Source organism: Siniperca chuatsi, linkage group LG10 (assembly GCF_020085105.1).
Source record: "Siniperca chuatsi isolate FFG_IHB_CAS linkage group LG10, ASM2008510v1, whole genome shotgun sequence".
NCBI classification, from domain to species: domain Eukaryota; kingdom Metazoa; phylum Chordata; class Actinopteri; order Centrarchiformes; family Sinipercidae; genus Siniperca; species Siniperca chuatsi.
Window position 1 is genome coordinate 15830697 of NC_058051.1, and position 18451 is coordinate 15849147.

The window sequence follows — 18451 nt, forward strand, 5'->3', positions numbered from 1 at the left end:
GTCTTTTAATAAAATAATTGTTATGTATCCTATGCTACCACAAATAAGACTCACAGTTTTGACAGCTATGTTGAACACAAGAAAAAGGGATTATATAAACAATTTATAAATACTGAATGAATGAATTACTCAGAGGCACTAATACATCTCCACTGGTACCTGTACACATTGGCTTTATGAAGAAATATCAGTTGTGGCCCAATACTTATACTGTCAATACTTGGTTGATTGAAGAATTAGAGTATACCATTTATTTGTTTGAGTGCATTTTGAAATCAGTCATTCTTTCACTTATTTAGATTTTTGTCAAAGTATTAATTACTTTTGGAAAGAAGAGAATTGCAAAGAGGCCTTCAGTTATGAAACACTCAATAGGATACTCATTTTAGTTTTAACATCTTTTCTTCATAAGGCAATCTCTCAGAAAGCTTTCTTTTAAAGAAGAGATGTTAACCAGAGGAGCATCACCTAATTAAAGATGAATTATTAGTAAGGACACCTGGCATAAAGATCACTCACTATGCAGGAAAAATCACCTCCGTCAATGTTGCATTATTCTAAATTATACTATTGGATTATTATTACTAATGCATAAGCAGCATTTTAATGTAGTTGGCTGGGATGGACCTAATTCTACCTACTTTATATACTGTTGTGTGGTTTACTTTACTGTATAACAACGTCTGTATTGCATATGCTCATTATAGTTTTAAAATCTTTATCTGCAAAGTAACTAGTGACATGCTGTGAAATAAGTGGGAAAAAAGTAAAAAAGTACATTTCCCTCTTAAAGGTCCAGCGTGTAACATTTAGGAGGAGCTATTGGCAGAAATGGAATATAGTATGTTTTAATTACTGTATAATCAGTTGAAAGTAAGAATCGTTGTGATTTCATTACCTTAGAATAAGCCGTTTTTATCTACACAGGGATACTCAATACTCATTACTCAAGTATAAGTACCTCCGGATTGTATAGTAAATTTACTTACATTCCACCACTACGGGCAACCTTTTGTTAATATTTGGTTCATAAAATGTGCTACAGATATCAAAGCCACAATTTCTTGTCAGAGCCAACAGTATCAAATTCAAACCAATCACAGGACAGTTTTTGCACCACTTCCTTGCACGTGGATGTGCATCACCCAGTGGAAATTAATTGTTACTTTTTTAAAATTTTGACGTCACATCTCTCAACCATATACGGAAAGGCAACATACCGGAAACTAATGGAAAACGCACCAAACAGGCACTCTGATGTCGTCCTTAAAAGTACGGAAGACTGCGCCATTTGCTTGGACAAAATTCAGGAGAAGAAAACGTTAAAGTGCTTCCACTCTTTTTGCTCAGAGTGTATCGACTCTGTTTTCAAGTTTAAGCCAGCTTGTCCGATATGCAACACCTACCACGGAGAGCACACGGGGACCCAGCCGGAGGGCACGATGACGGTGACGCGAAGCTGGCAGCGCCTGCCTGGCTTTGAGCACTGCGGATCTATTATTATACAGTACATTTTTCCAGCAGGGATACAAGGGGTGAGGCTGACAGTTTTAACGGAAGCTAGAAGCAGCATGAGTAGCAACATATCAACAGAGCTTGTGTTAGTGTACTTTGACTACATTTTTCAGCTGCTTTTTATATCATATTTGTCCCCCAGAGGGCGCCGCGTTTTGTTTTTGTAACAATTCGACAGCCCTGCATGGACACATTACAACATCTGGATTAGGTATGATAAAATGGCCACCAGTTCACTTGGGCGTCACCCAAACGTTATACATCTAAATGGATTTCTTTCTTAGGTCCAGTCCGTTTTTGTAAATCAACATCCACTGTAAACTATTTAGGTTTAAACCGTTATGGAGGCGTGCGGGGAATCCTATTAAAGATATGAGGAAGTGATATCAGAGGCGCATCCTTCCGTTGCCATAGAAACAGTGGAGTGGAGTAGGACAAAGTGTGCTTGATGTCTTATTTCACAACTCGCCTTGTTGTATAGGAATATACTTCCCATTCTAAGTAACAACAATATTCTTTAAGTCATTTTTTGATAGATTGGTTGATGGATGTTCTGTTAAAATTAGACTATACAAATTCAAATTCTTGTTTTAATTAATGTGTTGTAGGACAATTCATAGCTTCCATTTACTGACAAATAGATCAATGACAGACACTTTTCTGTGACATAATATTTAAGATAACACAAAGCCAAAGAGACTTGCTAAAGTGTGGTAACTCTCAACTGGGGGTGCAACTAGTGACTATTGTCATTATCAGTTCATCTGCTGATTATTTTTTTGATTAATTGATAATTGTTCAGTCTATGAAGTGCCAAAAAATTGATGACATCTTCAGATGTCTTGTTTTGTCTGATTGATTCAAAACTCAAAAGATATTTAGTTTACAATGATATGAAACAGAGAAGAGCAGCAAATCTTGACATTAGAGAAGCTTGAAGCAGACACTGTTTGGTGTTTTTGATTGAAAAATGACTGAAATGGTTAATTATCAAAATAGTTGCTGGATTTTCTGTCAATCACCAAATTGATTAATTGCCTAATCTTTTTAGCTCCTAACATTTAGGAGGAGTTGTTGGCAGAAATGGAATATAATATTTATAAGTATGTTTTCATTAGTGTATAATCACCTGAAGAAGAATCGTTGTGTTTTCATTACCTTTACAGTAAGCTGTTTTTATCTACATTGGGAGCAGGTCCCTTTCCACGGAGGCCGGCATGTTTCTACAGTAGCCCAGAACGGACAAACCAAACACTGGCTCTAGATAGGTCTGAGTTTGGCGACCACCGTAGTTTCTGCTACACGCTTGGAAGGGGAGGGTGATGCAAGCAGTATTCAAATGGTTGCAAACTGTAATTTCACCACTAGATGCCACTAAATCCTACACACTGGACTGTTAATATGTGGCACAAGTTCTATTTCCAGCCCATTTTAGAGCATATTTTTATGTACGAGAAAGCAGCAAACATAACAGTGGCAGGAAAATTTGGCAGGAACAGTGTGTGTGTGTGCATGTATATGCATGCATGCATGCCTGTCTGTCTGTGACAGAAAGAGAGCACACACATCATGCCAAAGATGTGTTTATAGGGGGTCAGATGGGAGACGTAGACCAAAACAAATGGTAAAAATTTAAATATCCACAAAAAACAAAAAAACAAAACGTACTAACAACGCAGTATTAAGATACAAGTCAGGATATAAAGGGAAGAGATGTGTGTGTAGGAGAGGGACAGTGAGAGAGAGTGGTTATACAGTATTTTTGGATGTTGTGCAACATTGAAGGCATCTTAAAGTGTCTGAAGTGTCTGTTGTATGAGGGAATGTTTTCTGGGCCTCAGGAGTATTTCAGCTGCAGTAGCAACATCAGTTATCATGCCAAGGACTGCCTCCCAGTGGCAGTAGAATTCAGCCTTTTTCTTACCAATTGTGACTGTAGAAACAACCCCAAACTTCGTCCTTGTTTAGTTCCTTATAGGGAGATTTGAGAATGAGCTCTACCTCTTAATCTATAGTAAAGATATATTACGAATGCATCAATGTCTTGGTCATGAAAATCTGTATTCTTGCCGTTCATAAAGATTTTCATCTGGATTTAAGCATTATCACAAATGGGCCACAATTGTTGATCAGTGTATGCTGTTGTTTAACATATTACAGCCTGAGCATCCAAACCCTGGGGTGAGGTACAGCAGCACCTCTCGTATTGCCTTCCTGCCAGCCTGCGAGGAAGGTGAGAAAGTCCTGAAACTGCTGAGGAAAGCCTTCGACAGGAGACTCACCTTCACCATTGGGCGATCTGTTACCACAGGCCTCAACAATGTCATCACCTGGAACGACATCCACCACAAGACCAACATAGGAGGTGGTCCACAAAGGTATGCACATTATTGCTGTTGAATAATCACTTTTTTTAACCTGTAAGTGTACAGAAGTTTGTCTTGTTGGCTGTAATGCAGGATTTACAACAAAAAATAAATTTCATTCTCATGTGAGGTCTTATGTTTCTCTTACATCACAAGCCTACCCACCCTTATTTTCAGTGAAGGGAACTATTAGTAGGAACAAATAAACAACACTAAGAGTCTACAGTAGTAGACTCTCTGAGGCTGTATTTAGGTAAAACGGTGCTTTGAGCTAAATGCTAACGTCAGCATGCTAACATGCTCACAATGACAATGCTAACATGCTGATATTTAGCAGGTATAACATTTGACATGTTAACCAACATAGTTTAGCATGTTAACATGCTGACATTTGCTAATTAGTGCTAAACACGAAGTACAGCTGAGGCTGATGGGAATGTGATTAGTTTTGCAAGTATTTGGTCATAAACCAAAGTCTTGGAAAAACGGAAATTTTGACCTGATGATGGCGCAAGATGAAAAGTTATGGGATCCTCAAAGCTCGAAATTCATCTTAAAGAGCACGTGTCATAAGAATTCATCCTCTGGGGACCATGAATGTCTGTACATGTCTGCCATTCCTAGAGCCACACTGCAAGTAAAAATACTTGCAAAGCATCAATTAATATCTACAGGAAATCACAATGAAATCACGTGAATAGCATATTGTCATTGTCGGCCAAAGACCTTTTTAAGTCCCAGTTTTTCACATTTGGTAGTGCTCTGTGGGATGAGGAATTTATACAACCTTTGGTGTTGCAAAGCCTTTCCAATTTCATTGGATAAATTAAAAATACAGGTTGAGCTAAACGGAAAGTTTTCCTTGTTCCAGAGATGTACTTACTACATTTTCTGCTTGTTTGTCTTTCTTCATTTTAGTTTTGGATATCCAGATCCAGAATATTTGTTCAGGGTTCAAGAGGAACTTCGTCGTAATGGAGTGACAGAGGATGACTGATGGGTGAAGACAATTAGAAGACATCCTTCAAATAGATTTAATACTGTGTATTGTTATAAAGATTCTGATTTCAGGTCTGCACTTTCTGCAGTCCTCAAGCAGGGGCCTTCATCACTGACACTTTAATATGTTTTGTTTTCTTCCTCTTTTTCTATGGAATTATTATATTGAGACATGAAGGTTAGAGGCTTTTCCCAAAGATTTTAAACTGTCAACTAAGTATGCCAAAAAACACAATCTGTACAGTATATTAATATATACAATGTTTATAGTACAGTAGGTACTAAAAGGTAGTAAAAGAGCAATTTCAATAATGTAAATATGCCATATCTCATCTTTTTAACACTGGATCACAGGTCTGGTGCGTAAAAGCAGCCATAGGAGGCAGAACAGGTGGTAAAAGCAGTCTTCACTTGGTCTGGCTCACAGTCGGCTACAAGGATGCAGTCAAAACCGGCAAACTAATCCTGAGGGCTAAAGTGAGCAGAACAGAATAAAGGCTGGGCATAGATATAGATATAGACTGTGGTGATATATCCTGATGATGATGTGGCCGCAACTGTCCACAACTCTGCAACTTGGTTTTATCTGTGGCACATTTCTGAATGTAACTGGAATGGGTGCACCAACATATCATTACTGTGGTATATTTCAAGCTCAAACTGTTATGAAATAAGCCTACTTTACTATAGCTGACATTGGGTGACTGCTTTGACATTGTTCAGTATGATAAATTCAGGTTCTGTCCACACATTTCAGCCAGTGAGGTCCATGTAGGAAACCACTGCACACTGCAGTTTTCACTGCTGTTGAAAACTGTGAAATGGATAGGTAAAGTTTCCTAGGGAAATGAAAGGCGATAATGTATTTGGTATTGTCATAGGTAGTGTATTATGTTTTATAGGATAAGTCTGATGGTATTCTATGTCTCTTACTGTCAACAAATCTCACAAAAAGACCAAAACCAACAATGAATTGATCCTACTAGCAAGTATTGCCTGTGTAGCCAAAACCTACATAAGATGTAGCTTATTCCTCTGTGCCATAGACCACTATTGTAGTCCAAAAACTAATAAAAACACATCAACAGGTGACATGTTTCTTCATTACAGTGAACATGGATACTGTATGTTGTTTTAATTTGATCCCACATACACAGTCCTGCTGCTGTTAATATTCACTAACGTACCAAATCCGTGGCTGAAAATAGTCTCCAACAAATGCACTATTTGCTTCTGTGTGAGTTACATTTGCTAAAAACAATAGGGCCCAGCTGTTTTAGGAAGCCATTTAGCCGTTATAAAAAATAAAAATATATATTTGTGAAGATTTGCATCTTCAGTACAAATGAATGGGCTCAGGAACGAGTGTCACAGACAGGCCGGGGAAGTCGGAAAGTATTGACAGATGATCCTTTCATGGGATATGTTGACAACAACCAAAAAAATCGAATATCACCGGTCTTATCCTATCATCCTATAACATGTTTAATACCACGTTAATTAATCTTGTGCCTTTATATGACATCAGTCAATGTGTATTAAAAGAAGTCTCAAACAAAAGGACTATCAGGAGTGATCAGACTTCACCAGTCCAGTTGTGGATCTATCAAGCTCTTTTAGTCCGAATCAAACATCTGATATTTTTCGGTCCACTAGAGGGTGATGCTCTCCTTAAAGAAAACTATGTGATGGCGTCTGCTTGGTATGCAGCTGTATCATCATCACAAACCCACAGTCCCGCAGCACCTCCCAAACCTCATCGCCCAAAGTCAACGAGAGGAGCAGAGCATCTGCTATAGATGATGAGTCATGTGTTTCTATGGTGCTCGGGGCAGTTTTAGCAGCAGTGTACTTATGTGTACTGTATGTACAACGTGGGAACGGTTATCACCTTGTGTTTGACCACACTGAACTGATCATTTCTGGATTTCTTATGACAGTGCAAATACTGTTAGCACATTCATAGCATATTCAATTTAATTAATTAATAAAGACAAAATAATTCAAGGCTCATCTGCTCTCCTTTTTTTATTGAGGTAATTTGCAGGTTATACACCATATCTGTACTCATATGTTAAATGTGTAACAAGTGTCCTAGCTATCATAAACACAAATAAACCTGAAAATATTGCAAACAGAGAAGCATTGTATTGTCTCAGATCTCTTTTCATGCAGCAAAGCAAGACACATAATCTCTGTTTTTGCTTTTCACTGGGCTCTGACCAGCAGCCATTTGTTACAACTGAATATGAATAATATCCAGCTGATCTTCTTCTCAGGGGTGACAGTACAGAGTTATAAGATGAGGAAATACCTTTAACCTATATTTATATGTCAGAAAGAGTGCACATGTGACAAGGCGGAGTAACTGGGCTCGGTCTGGTGTTTAGCAGCTGGGGGGATTTCTATGGCCTAGGATCTCAGGGCATCTGCTGCTCTCACAGAGCAGACCAGGACCCATCTGGTCAAACACAAATCTGGTTAAATGCAAATTATATTATATTAAACTGAAATAAAATAGCATGGACTCTCAGTATCTCATTTGCCCTCTCATTTATAGAGTTAGGGCTTAGGTCCAGAATGTAAATTAAAAGTGAATAACTCTTTGCCCCTCTCTGCAGGTATTTCCCTTCCCTGTCATTGTCCATCTGGACATCTGGGAATAGGGGCAAAGAATTGCAGAAATGTAACCAGAATTATAAATATGTATCAGTGATTATGCAGAGCAATATTGTGGGTGGATTGAACATACATCAATGTAAATGGCCAGTGACAAGCCTCCCCTTTTAAAATGGATTAATAATGCAGTGAAAATAAGCTCTCAGTGTATGGATTTAGATGGATACATCTGTAGCTGCCTTCATTCATTTCCATCAAACATCGCTCTACACTGTTGTTCTCCTGTCAGGCACTGAAAATAGCACCAAGACTTTCTGGGTGCGACTAGACGGCCGCTCAGGAGGGGCTCCCAAGAAACACACAGATGTGCATACCCATCAGACGAAAGAAGTGCAGTGTTTCCTGTACTAGAGATGATAAGAAAATCATTATGTGACAATGTAGAGCTGTTGTTTTCGCCTCCTCTCCCCACTGTGCTCCTTAATTAGAGTGTCTCTGGCTGTGGGGAGAACCCTGGCACATCGCCTGCCTGCCTCCTCATCCTCTGGTGCTAAAGCCACCCAATCACAGACATACCTGTCTATCTTGGTGCAGGGTACGCTACTCTTTGTCTCCCTTCACTATAATGAGGATCAACTCCACCAGACGTAGCCTACTTTTGCATACCTTTGAAGGTATGTTTTTTATATCTTTGGCCACTTTCCTCTTTTAATGCCAAAGTCGACAGAGATAAAGATTCTCTGGCTTCCATGAATTAAAAATCTCTATATCCAAATCATAAAGGACGAACAAGGATATTTCAGGCCGTGTTTATATGTTAGATAAATGGACAGGAGGAGGCTGAGGAGGCATCTGTCTCCACACACACTCTTTGTGTGACAGAATCTCAGCCCACATCGCTGACATGCTCATTCACTGTGCCTAAAGCTGTTTGCTTAACAGTAAAGTGAAGGTGGGTGTATGGGTGCTTGTGCTTCTGTGGCTTTTGTCTGTGTGCCCTTGACTGCATCTGTGCATACAGTATGTACGGATATGCACTAGTGAATACTTCTGCATGTGTGTGTGTATTTGTCGAGGCGGTTTCTCACATTCTGTTCTCTGATTCATAGCCGGGGCTACATGGCTTTTTGTCTGCCTGATTTAGCAGAACAGACCCTCAGCTTTTCTTAGTAATGCTGACAGATTTACTGACTTACTTCACCGACAGGACACAACAGCAGAGTTGGCAACTATTGGGGTCTTTGGCTGGGTTATCAGCGTCACAGATTGAACGCTCTGCTCAAGCTGTTCTTCATTAGCGACAGCTGAGCTTCTCCTCAATATGAGAATAGCAGCTCCATCATCTGTTCTCTGTGAGAGAGATTAAAACAATGTCCAGTAATTACCTTTCCAAACTTAAATCAGGAACAGTGTTATCAGTTGTTTATCATGCTTATATAAGTGTTTTTGTTCATATCATGTACAATACCCAACTTCATAGTCTCTTTCATGTGAAACTACAATATCTGACTGTGCAGCAACATGGAAATATTCAACAAAAGCTGAACAAAAACCCCCCTCCAAATACAGTGTAGGAAATATTTTCTTGGTGCATTGAGGGATGCCAAACTCCTTTGTTGTCCTTCCTGTCTGCCATCCTCAGCCATGGCCAGCCACTCTCAGACTGCCTCATGTAAGAGCAATTAGCTGTGGCTGTCATGGAAACTAGCATGACCTTTTTATCATTTTACAAACCAGAATCTCAGCCAAGGTCTGTCTTTCATCTGAACAACTGCAACAGCTGTCTGGAGCCTTTTTTCACATTAGTGGAAAATCTGCTTCTTTTTATTACAAAAGCTGGCAGAAACTTGTCTCTGTGAAGACACATGTCTCTGCAGGTATTAAAGAATCTGTTCAGTGATTTTGTGAATTTCATTGAGTTCTAATGCAGCCTGGTATATTTTACATGGGAAGGTTTTATCCAGTGGTCCCTCTACTGCTTGTGAGCCCCATTGAGACTTTGGAGGCACCAGTTATTGTACTGTTTGAGTAGAAATGAACCCTTTTTATCTCTTCATTTATCTCAGTTTGGCATACCAAAAGTTCAAATGAATGGAAAGTCAAAATTAAACATTCAAATAATAATTCAATAATGTTGTAAAATGACAAATTAACCTTCGTACCTTGAATTAGTGTCAACCAGTTGTTTTCCAAAGAATTGCCAAATTGCAGATGTCACAGAGAATGCATCATTATTATATAAACAATTAGGCTTAGGCATGATTCTGTGAACAAGCTTTTAAGGATTCACATTGAATATACATTGTAAATATAAATATGGACCAGCTAAAGAAAAATGTAGTGCTTGCACAATTGTAGATTTTATATTGCTGTGCCAAAGTGTAGGCTGAAAAAGCATTCTCTGCTGTAGCTAAGTGTAGTTGCTAACAGATATTGTGGGCCACACAAAGATTTTATTTACCCACTCGGGATGTAACTATTTCTTGTACTACAATCCAGGTTGAGCATCCATGCAGAGACCTGATACAGATCCAAACTTGCAGAACTATCAGACTAGGAATACCAGTCTCCAACCAGTGGTTTTTAAATGTCTCAAGGTTAAGTGTGTGAAGACGGGAGAATCCTTGCAGTTATGAAGTGGGCACCTTGCTTCACCTGTGGATTATTGATGTGTGTGAGACGTCACACTTCCAGAGGGCCAAGCAAGAGTTCTTACAATTAGCAAATGGAACAGCTGCACCTTGTGGCAACAAACAGCTCACTCAGCAGTTTGGACGTTGAATCATAAGAGTAAACAGAAAGCTTAATCATGTCAGATAATTTGACTTGAGCATGTTGTGTGAGGAACCATTCCTGCTACAGTATGTCCTCATATGATACATAAACCAGTGTGAGTCATAAGATACAGTTTCATATTCATAGCCCAACTGGTATCAATTTTTCAGAAAAAAAGATTGGTCAGGTTATACCATCAACCTAGTACAGTAACAGGCTGGAAAAATTTGCCTTACCAGCGAATATGGCGTACCTCTCACAAACCCAAAATAATAGGGAAACAGGGAAGCTGAAAGCTTTGGGAAAATAACTTTCAAATTCAGTTAAGTTCCTGGCATACATACTGTACATGTCTAAATTAGCAACAGAATTAAAGTCCCAGATTGCCTGCTTAATTTCATGATTTGCAAGATTGAAAATATTGTTTTTTAAACCAAATATCACAAAACAATTGTGAAATAAGAGTAAAATGTACAGTAATATGATGTAACACATTAGTTAAACACAATGTAGATCTTTGAATATTTTGTCTCCACACAAGAGGTCTTTTGAACATCAAAAGCCATGTCCATAATTAGAGAGAGATGGAGAAGAGGGAGAGAGTGAGCATTTAAATATTGCTGGTGTGGCATACTGATTCCTGTCACAAAGGTGCCTCTAAGCCTTCTACAGTCAGCATCAAGGCAGGAAGGATAGCAACTGGGAAAAAAATGCATATTTACTTATCAAAGACGCCCCCCAAGCAGCTGTGAATCAAAAACCCTGGAATATGCAAGTCAAAGAGAAGAGGAAGAAGAAACAGAGGAAAAAGAAGAAACAGCTTTGGGAGGGAGGACACAGACAGAGGGCGGATGCAAATCCTCCACGGGAATATCTTTGGAGCTGATGTGTTGCATAGTAACAGACTGCATTCCAGTATCTAGACCATGCATTGATTAAAAACTTCTCTTTTATCTCAAAGTACTTTCTTTTCCACCTTTTTAAAGGTGATGAAGCACACCCAAACAGAGAGCGTGTCTTTATTTATAAAGGCTATCAGGGCTTGTATGATTGTGTAATGAGGAGAGAGAGTAATGGAAAGGTAGGAAAGAGCAATGCAAGGAAGAAGAAATATTCTGCCCCGCCAGATAGGAACATCAAACAGGATCACTGATGTGCACTGCCCTTCCTCTCTAAAATAATTTCCTCTTTTCAACCCCTCTCTTTAACTCTCTTTAAGAACAAAACATCTTATGCAGTTCATTCTATCGTCTTTAGCACTACAGATCCAGAACTGGGTTTAATGAGCTGAGAGATGTACCACAGAAATTTTAATCTCACTTTGTCCATATTGTTAATAGGTGATGGCAGGTAAGCCTTGAGTTAAATACAGAATGCTGAACAAAAATGTTTGCCATGTGATTTATAACATGAAACCCCGCACCATTGCTGTGCTGAACCACGCTGCTTGGTAGTGATGCTGCACTTTGCAGTCTGCTGGTTTGACAAATGTAAACTCTGACCTGTGAGTCTGCAGGAGGTCAAGGCAAAGCTTTATTGTTGCACACACACATTCTTCAATTTGTCATTTGCATAATTTTACGATAAATAAATGAGAGGCAAAGTGAATATTTACAGACGGTGGCGCAAGTGTGACAGTTCCACAGATAGTTAGAAATGTCATGACCTTCTAAACTCCAGCCTAAAGATGAATGTCTGCTAATTGTGTTCCTCTCCCTTGAACACAGTGGAATTGGCAGAGGCTGCATGGATGCTCAGGTTGGCAGTGAGCTTAAAGCCATAACAACCCAGGCATGCAGGACTCAATTTTTCATCAACTGTCTCATATGAATCATAGTGTTGCTTCAGTATCTGTACTGCTGTGACTGAGGCTCATACTGTATATCTACACCAGGCTTTTGACTCCTTTGTTATACTGTAAGACAAGAAGATGCACACTGCAGTCCGACAGTAAAACAGGACTGATAACATTTTATTTGAAAAGGCATCTGCACAGTTCTACTGTCTCCTTCAAAAATCCATGCATTGTACATCTGCCTCTTCTTTTTGTCTATAAAAAAACTTAGGAAACATGCTTTCATTACAGATATGCTACCTGTTGTCATGACAACATATATATATGCAATGGAATTGTTGCAGATCAGCACATCAAATGCCAGTTAAATAATTACACTGCTAACAAAGCCTTGCTTGCCTTGTAATCAAGTGTGACCATATCCATCATGTTTCCTCATAGGTTTTCTGTTTGATCTTCACATATTCGCTGCAACATGGCTCGTTTCAGTTTTCTGTGGATGCTTCCTGCCAGCAAAGACCTCTTCCCAATGCAGTGCTTATGTAATCTGCATTAGCTCTATGCTTCAGTTCCCCCTTTGAGTATGTACATGCAAGAACATCCCTCTAGTGTGTGTATTCTCAGTGCCTTTACAGCTCCCTTGTCACTAAGGATCAATGTCATTGCTTGGCTCAGCTCTCTCTTAGATCCACCCCTCCTTCTTTAACACTCCAGTGTCCGTATCTGTTGCAGCAGGGCAAACATATAGCCTTTCTCTCTTCAAAGTCCATTTCATTTTGAAGTAAAATGGAGTTTTAGACTTAAAGACATTGAGCTATTCAAGATATCCTCCCATCTCTGCACACACCCTCCCCCCTGGTCTTTGCTCACTTGCCATCTCCTTATTTCTTTCCCCCCCAACCCCCCAAGCAAGAGCAGGAGAGTTATTGCTCAGTGGGAGGGCCCTCTGGTCCCGCGTGCATCCCGGACTAAGCTTCATACACACCTCACACTCCGTCAAACCACTAAAGGCACTTGCTCCCGCCTGTAGCCATGGTTCCCTAAAGAGGAGTGGCAGAGAAAAAAATGAGCAGAGTGCTGCCTGCAATAGCCTCGGCCTCCCTTTTGTCTGTCTCCCATCCTTCCCCCCACTGCTAATACTGCTCTCATAGCTGCAGGGACCTCAGGGATAACAGTTGCACACATGCATGCACGCTGATCACTGATGGAGATGTGCTCTGTTTGGAGGAATGCACTGATCCTGTTAATGGTTGCTGATGTTTGAGTTATAGAGCATCTGCAAATTTAGGCTGGCAGATATAGGTTCAGTACTTTGATGTGTGCAGTTAAAGCAGTGCTTTTGCACATGACCACTGAGTAAAAAAAAAGAAAGTGAAATGATGGTGGTGAAACACAGCAGAGACACAATGTGTATTTAGGGGTAATTATGGAGTAATTATCACTGCTGTGCTCTCAGTCTGCTGCAGCTGACCTAATCTAGCATTTTAATCAGCATGAAGGACAAAGCATCAGGCCCTGCTTATTTCTCCACTGGTGCAGCTGAGGGGATGGCGCTTGTGGGCGCTGTACTGGATGTCTCCATGTTATTTTGGCTTGTGCAGACACACGCAGGATGTGGCCCATAGCCAAATCCACTGTGTGTGTTTGTGTGTGTTGAGGGTACAGCCCAGTGCTCCTCCTCATCCTATCGTGCTCAGACAGTGTCACATTGTGCACAGCAGAGCACGCCTCGGCCTTTGTGTGCGGTTGCCTGGTGATCACAAAGAAGGGGCACAGAGCATGTGCATATTTTGTGTGTTTTTGTCTACTGTGTTTATGTTTTGGATGTAAGTTTTGGATTGGTGCACTCACTGTGGGGAACATGCTCTGTATAAAACATGCATAATAGAGTCATCAACACAACCTAAGACACAAACACGCTCATAAATATACCGGGACAATTTTTATAGCCTATATTATTTATTTGTAATCAACTATGTTCAAAATTAAACATAAACATTGTCATTTGATGTACTGCACTAGACTTTTCATCTGCAGTCCTTTTAGGTTAAAATTAAAATATACAGTATATATCATGCATAAAGCACTAAAACTTGATACTTGGTACCTTACATTAATCATGCACAACATAAGATCCCTTGTATGATATGAACAAGACTAAAATGTACACATGTAGATTTTCTACTGACAAATACCTGCCATTTCATGTAAACAAGATTATGGAAATTTACTCATCTGGCAAATAGGAGCAAGTGAACATTTACCACAGGCAATGCTCGCACACACAAATAGCTTATAAGGATTAGAATAAGCCGAATATACCCGCATCTGCTCAATTTGCATGACTTGTGCAACAGAGACGTTTCTGGCCCATCCTGGTTAACGCATAAGGATTTGTCCTAAAAACAACACAGTGATTTCTCGATTGCTTTTAAAAAACAACATTAGGTTTCAGAGGGACAACTTGTGCTTTCCCACTGTGGCCACAGGGAACATTAAACAACTGCTCACATTTGACTGAGCTCATTGGTGGCGCTGCCAGGGAAACACAAGGTCAAGAGAGAGCTCTAGGGGAGCCATAGGTTTAGCCACAGGCGGGAGTTTAGGGCCAGAGGTCACACAGAGAGGTGGGGGTGATGGAGGAGCTGCAACATAGTTTTTAGTCCCCCATGAGACTGAAGATACAGAGGGACGATCTGTTCTGGTGGACAGTTAGTGGTGCTGTGTGTGTAAAGTGACGATAGAGTGGATGTGTTTGTAGGGTGAGGATTTTACTAAACTCATCAACAAGTGAAATAATGATATACAGTAAAGAGAATATATTGAGTTTCTCATGTATACACACACACTCATCTCTAAACCTCAGTCCATTATTTCCTCTGAGATTGTGCATCTGAAAAGAACATTGTTTAAAAAAATATCTAGATTTTACTGCCAGCCTTTGCAGGAGCTTGTATAGAGATTGTGAGGATAAACGGCATAATAGGAATGTTGTGATCATGTCCTGTTAAATCCTATTATACTAGCCCTTTTTTGAGAGCAAAACTGGCTGAATTGGGAATTGATGGGTTTGGATATTCTGGCCCTGCCCTGCACTGCGGCAGAGGCAGAGAATCTGCTGTCTGTGTGTCTGAGAGAGAGAGAGAGAGAGAGAGAGAGAGAGAGAGAGAGAGAGAGAGAGAGAGAGTGCACACTGCAGGACTCGACACCTCATCACACCTCATCAGTCATCAAAGATTAGCACATATCTGCACAGATGCGTGTAGATGGGTACACGCAAATTTTCGGTGTAGCATTAATGAGCTCAGTTTTCTTTTTAAAGATGACAGTATGGTTTCATACTGAATCTCAATATTTGAATCTGCCTGCACACAAACAGGAAACATAAAGTGACAGGTTACTTCTGGAATGTGCTGTTGCGTTGTTGAGTCCTTGCACAGAGTTATCTGAGGACCCAGAACATGATGATAATATTACACAACAGCACTGAGGGCTGTCCACTCAGTGCTGCATATCTCTCCTCAGATCACCCTTTGTACACTGCCGTCCAGATCCGCAGAAAAACTGTCCAGTCTGTCCACTGAACACTGACTCATTGTACTAAGCTGTCAGGTCGCAATCCTATTTTTTCTTCTTTTTTTTCATCGCACATACCTTTGAACTAGAATATAATCACTATAACTACAATGAAAGGGAGAATGCCTGTTTGAGCATCTTCCATCATTATCTAGATTTTAATGAATTCATTTACATGTCACCAGGGAGATAATGATGTTAGCACTCTTATGAATTTAATTTTGTGATGTGGATTGATATTCTGATTAGTTAAACGTGTGTGAATCAGAATTAATCCACTGTGTTTTACGGCCTGTTAAATTGGCTTTGTGTGGGTAAAATGCCCTCTCTCTCCAGCTTTTGTCCATGGCAACACAGTAATCCTGGGTCAATGTGACCCATGGTTTGTGCTGGAGACAAAGAACTTTTCTAAGGTGGCTATGTATGGCAAAGTCTTAACAAAATGGCAGGGTTGATCCTGAAAGCTCGCTGAACTATGCCATGATGCCACTTCTCCTTAACCGAGCCCTCGAGGTACAAGCCACAGCTGAGTGGGCAATTGAACTCTCTGTGCCTGTCCAGATGTTGGCCTAATTTACTACGACTAGCAGCGTATGTGGCCCATTTACATGTCCTCACACCCAGTGTGTGTGCCTGCATGTGTACAATGTCAGCCTCTACCTCAGGTGCTCCAGCATCCACCCCACTGACATCCCGTGATTCATTTTGTTTTTAGCAGCAGAGTGTTTTTTTAGCAAAAGCAGCAAGAGGTTTGCTATATGAGTTCTGTACTGAGGACAGCTCAGGTTAAACGTCCTCATACCAGTTTCTTAATGTTTCAGAGAATAGGTGGAAAACACACTAAAATCTTGGGTGATATTTTTTGGTTGCCTTACCACATAATCTGGTGTATTGCCATTGCACAGCTTCACCCAGAATCATCTGATAAGAAACCATATGAATAACCAGGTAAATATAGTTGCAATAATGGTCAATTTTCTGATCCAGGACTATTTATATTACCATAAAATAAATCTCTTTTGGTGAAAATGTTGATGAAAAAGTAAAGTGCATTGAATCTTTGAAATACTTTGATCCTAACAATGGATCAAAAGGCAATTTTATATGAAAGGAGTTGCTTGTAGTGATGAACCTTCAGATAATAATCAGCCGTTTCAGCGTCTCTTAGCTCATTGTTTTGGTTTTAAAGTATGCAACTTTTTTGCAATTTTTTTGAGCGAAAGCAAAAAGCTGTTTCCAAAAAAAGCTACCAAAACCCACCCTATACTATATGCTCAGCACCAAACAGCAGACAGACATAGTGGAGCATTTAGCAGCTAAAGTACCAGATATTTCACTCAGGAGTTGTTGTAGAGCTAAACAGAGCTAAAAAGAGTAAATATTGGACTTCAAATCATCAGGTGGACACAAAAAAAGCTAATGTTGCTCCATATCTGTTGCTAAATAAGCAACTAGTTGCTAACAAGTTTGCCATATCAACTTAAAAGGTGATGATATGTTTGCACATTTTTCTAATATGCCCTTAGTTCTCTACTTCTACCTTGCAGACATCACTCATTGCACAGTGTCATTAGAGCTTATTAGCACTAGTTAGAGTTAGAGTTAGAGTCTGTAGCACTGGAAGAAGAGGCAATGTGAGGGCACATGGGCACCTCTGACACATTCTGTGGCATAAGGCCATTTTCAGACACCTCTGCAGCTGGCAGCGACCAGATGTGGTGTGTTTGAACACAGATGAGAGCGGCAGCTTTGTGCATCTTCAGAAGAGACAGAAAAGCTGTGAAGATTTCAAACAACCTGTAAGGATGAATGTTGGAAAATGTTGGAAAATGTTCATTACTTTAAGTGTGCTTCTCAGTACTGTCAAAGTAATATCATACATAATTAACACATCATTTGTTTTATTGTTCCATTTAGCAAATTAGGTATTTCACTTTGTAAGTGGTGGATATCAAACCTTTCCTGTCTATCATCCTTATTATGCTTATCATGCTGTTTGTCATTTGTCAATTACACATCTGACTGACACGTTTTTCTTTTCTCAGTCTGTGATAATAACTCCCTGATCATCAGTGACTATGATCTTAGTTCAGGGTTGAAGTAATAGAAAATGTCAGTAATCCCCCATCTATCGTGATTTAAATTTGCTCTACCCTTAATGAGACATGCTCTGCATGCATGCAGTGACACAGAGCCTATTAAAGGAATTATTAGCACTGATAGAGTGGAAAAGATAAGCACCTCACTTACTACAGATATGATTGAAGTGATACATTACTGGAGACATCTGTTCACTTTCATTATAACACTTTAAGAAGTATGTGATCAGAAAAATGACAACAGGGTTTAAACATGTCTAAAGCTTTTTGATCAAGCCCACGCGATTTTGATGAAAGTGTAAATCAAAATCAGTATATCATAAAAATGTGTAAAAGCCTGAAGGTAAGAGAATTGGAGGACAGTTCTCTTACCTTCAGTTCTCTTATGCTATGTTAAAAGGCATCTCCATTGCCAAATGCAAAATGATGTGTTTTCCAAGACTTTTAACAAAATCATATATATTTTGTGTATAAATGTATTTTGAAAAGACTTGATATGTACTTGTATATACAAATACATAATTAATCACCAGCTATTTTATTAGGATTCTTGAGTAAATATTATATATTCTCATTCTGATAATTTATGATAACACTGTGAACCTGGGTATATTTTGGGTATATTAAAGAATACCCTCTCAGATAATGGAGGTTTTCCGGTAATGAACTGTTAAAGATTTTACTTTTAAATGACAGGAGAATGACAA

The 18451-nt window shown here is 39.5% G+C and overlaps 1 protein-coding gene across 1 annotated transcript; it reads left to right on the forward strand.

The window, feature by feature from the left end:
- The first annotated feature begins 1188 nt into the window (after positions 1-1188).
- LOC122883179 (probable E3 ubiquitin-protein ligase DTX3) lies at positions 1189-6887 on the forward strand. The gene is made up of 3 exons (XM_044211523.1): positions 1189-1535; positions 3676-3893; positions 4800-6887. Exons 1-3 carry the CDS (start codon positions 1230-1232, stop codon positions 4876-4878), a joined length of 603 nt encoding a protein of 200 aa, XP_044067458.1. The 5' UTR covers positions 1189-1229; the 3' UTR covers positions 4879-6887.
- The last annotated feature ends 11564 nt before the right edge of the window (positions 6888-18451 follow it).

Bases quoted from the DNA above. Each gene is read 5' to 3' on its own strand.
- LOC122883179 (XM_044211523.1), top strand. From the start codon at position 1,230: ATGGAAAACGCACCAAACAGGCACTCTGATGTCGTCCTTAAAAGTACG. The intron at 1,536-3,675 runs GTGAGGCTGACA...AACATATTACAG, and splicing joins TTCCAGCAGGGATACAAGGG to CCTGAGCATCCAAACCCTGG. The intron at 3,894-4,799 runs GTATGCACATTA...TCTTCATTTTAG, and splicing joins ATAGGAGGTGGTCCACAAAG to TTTTGGATATCCAGATCCAG.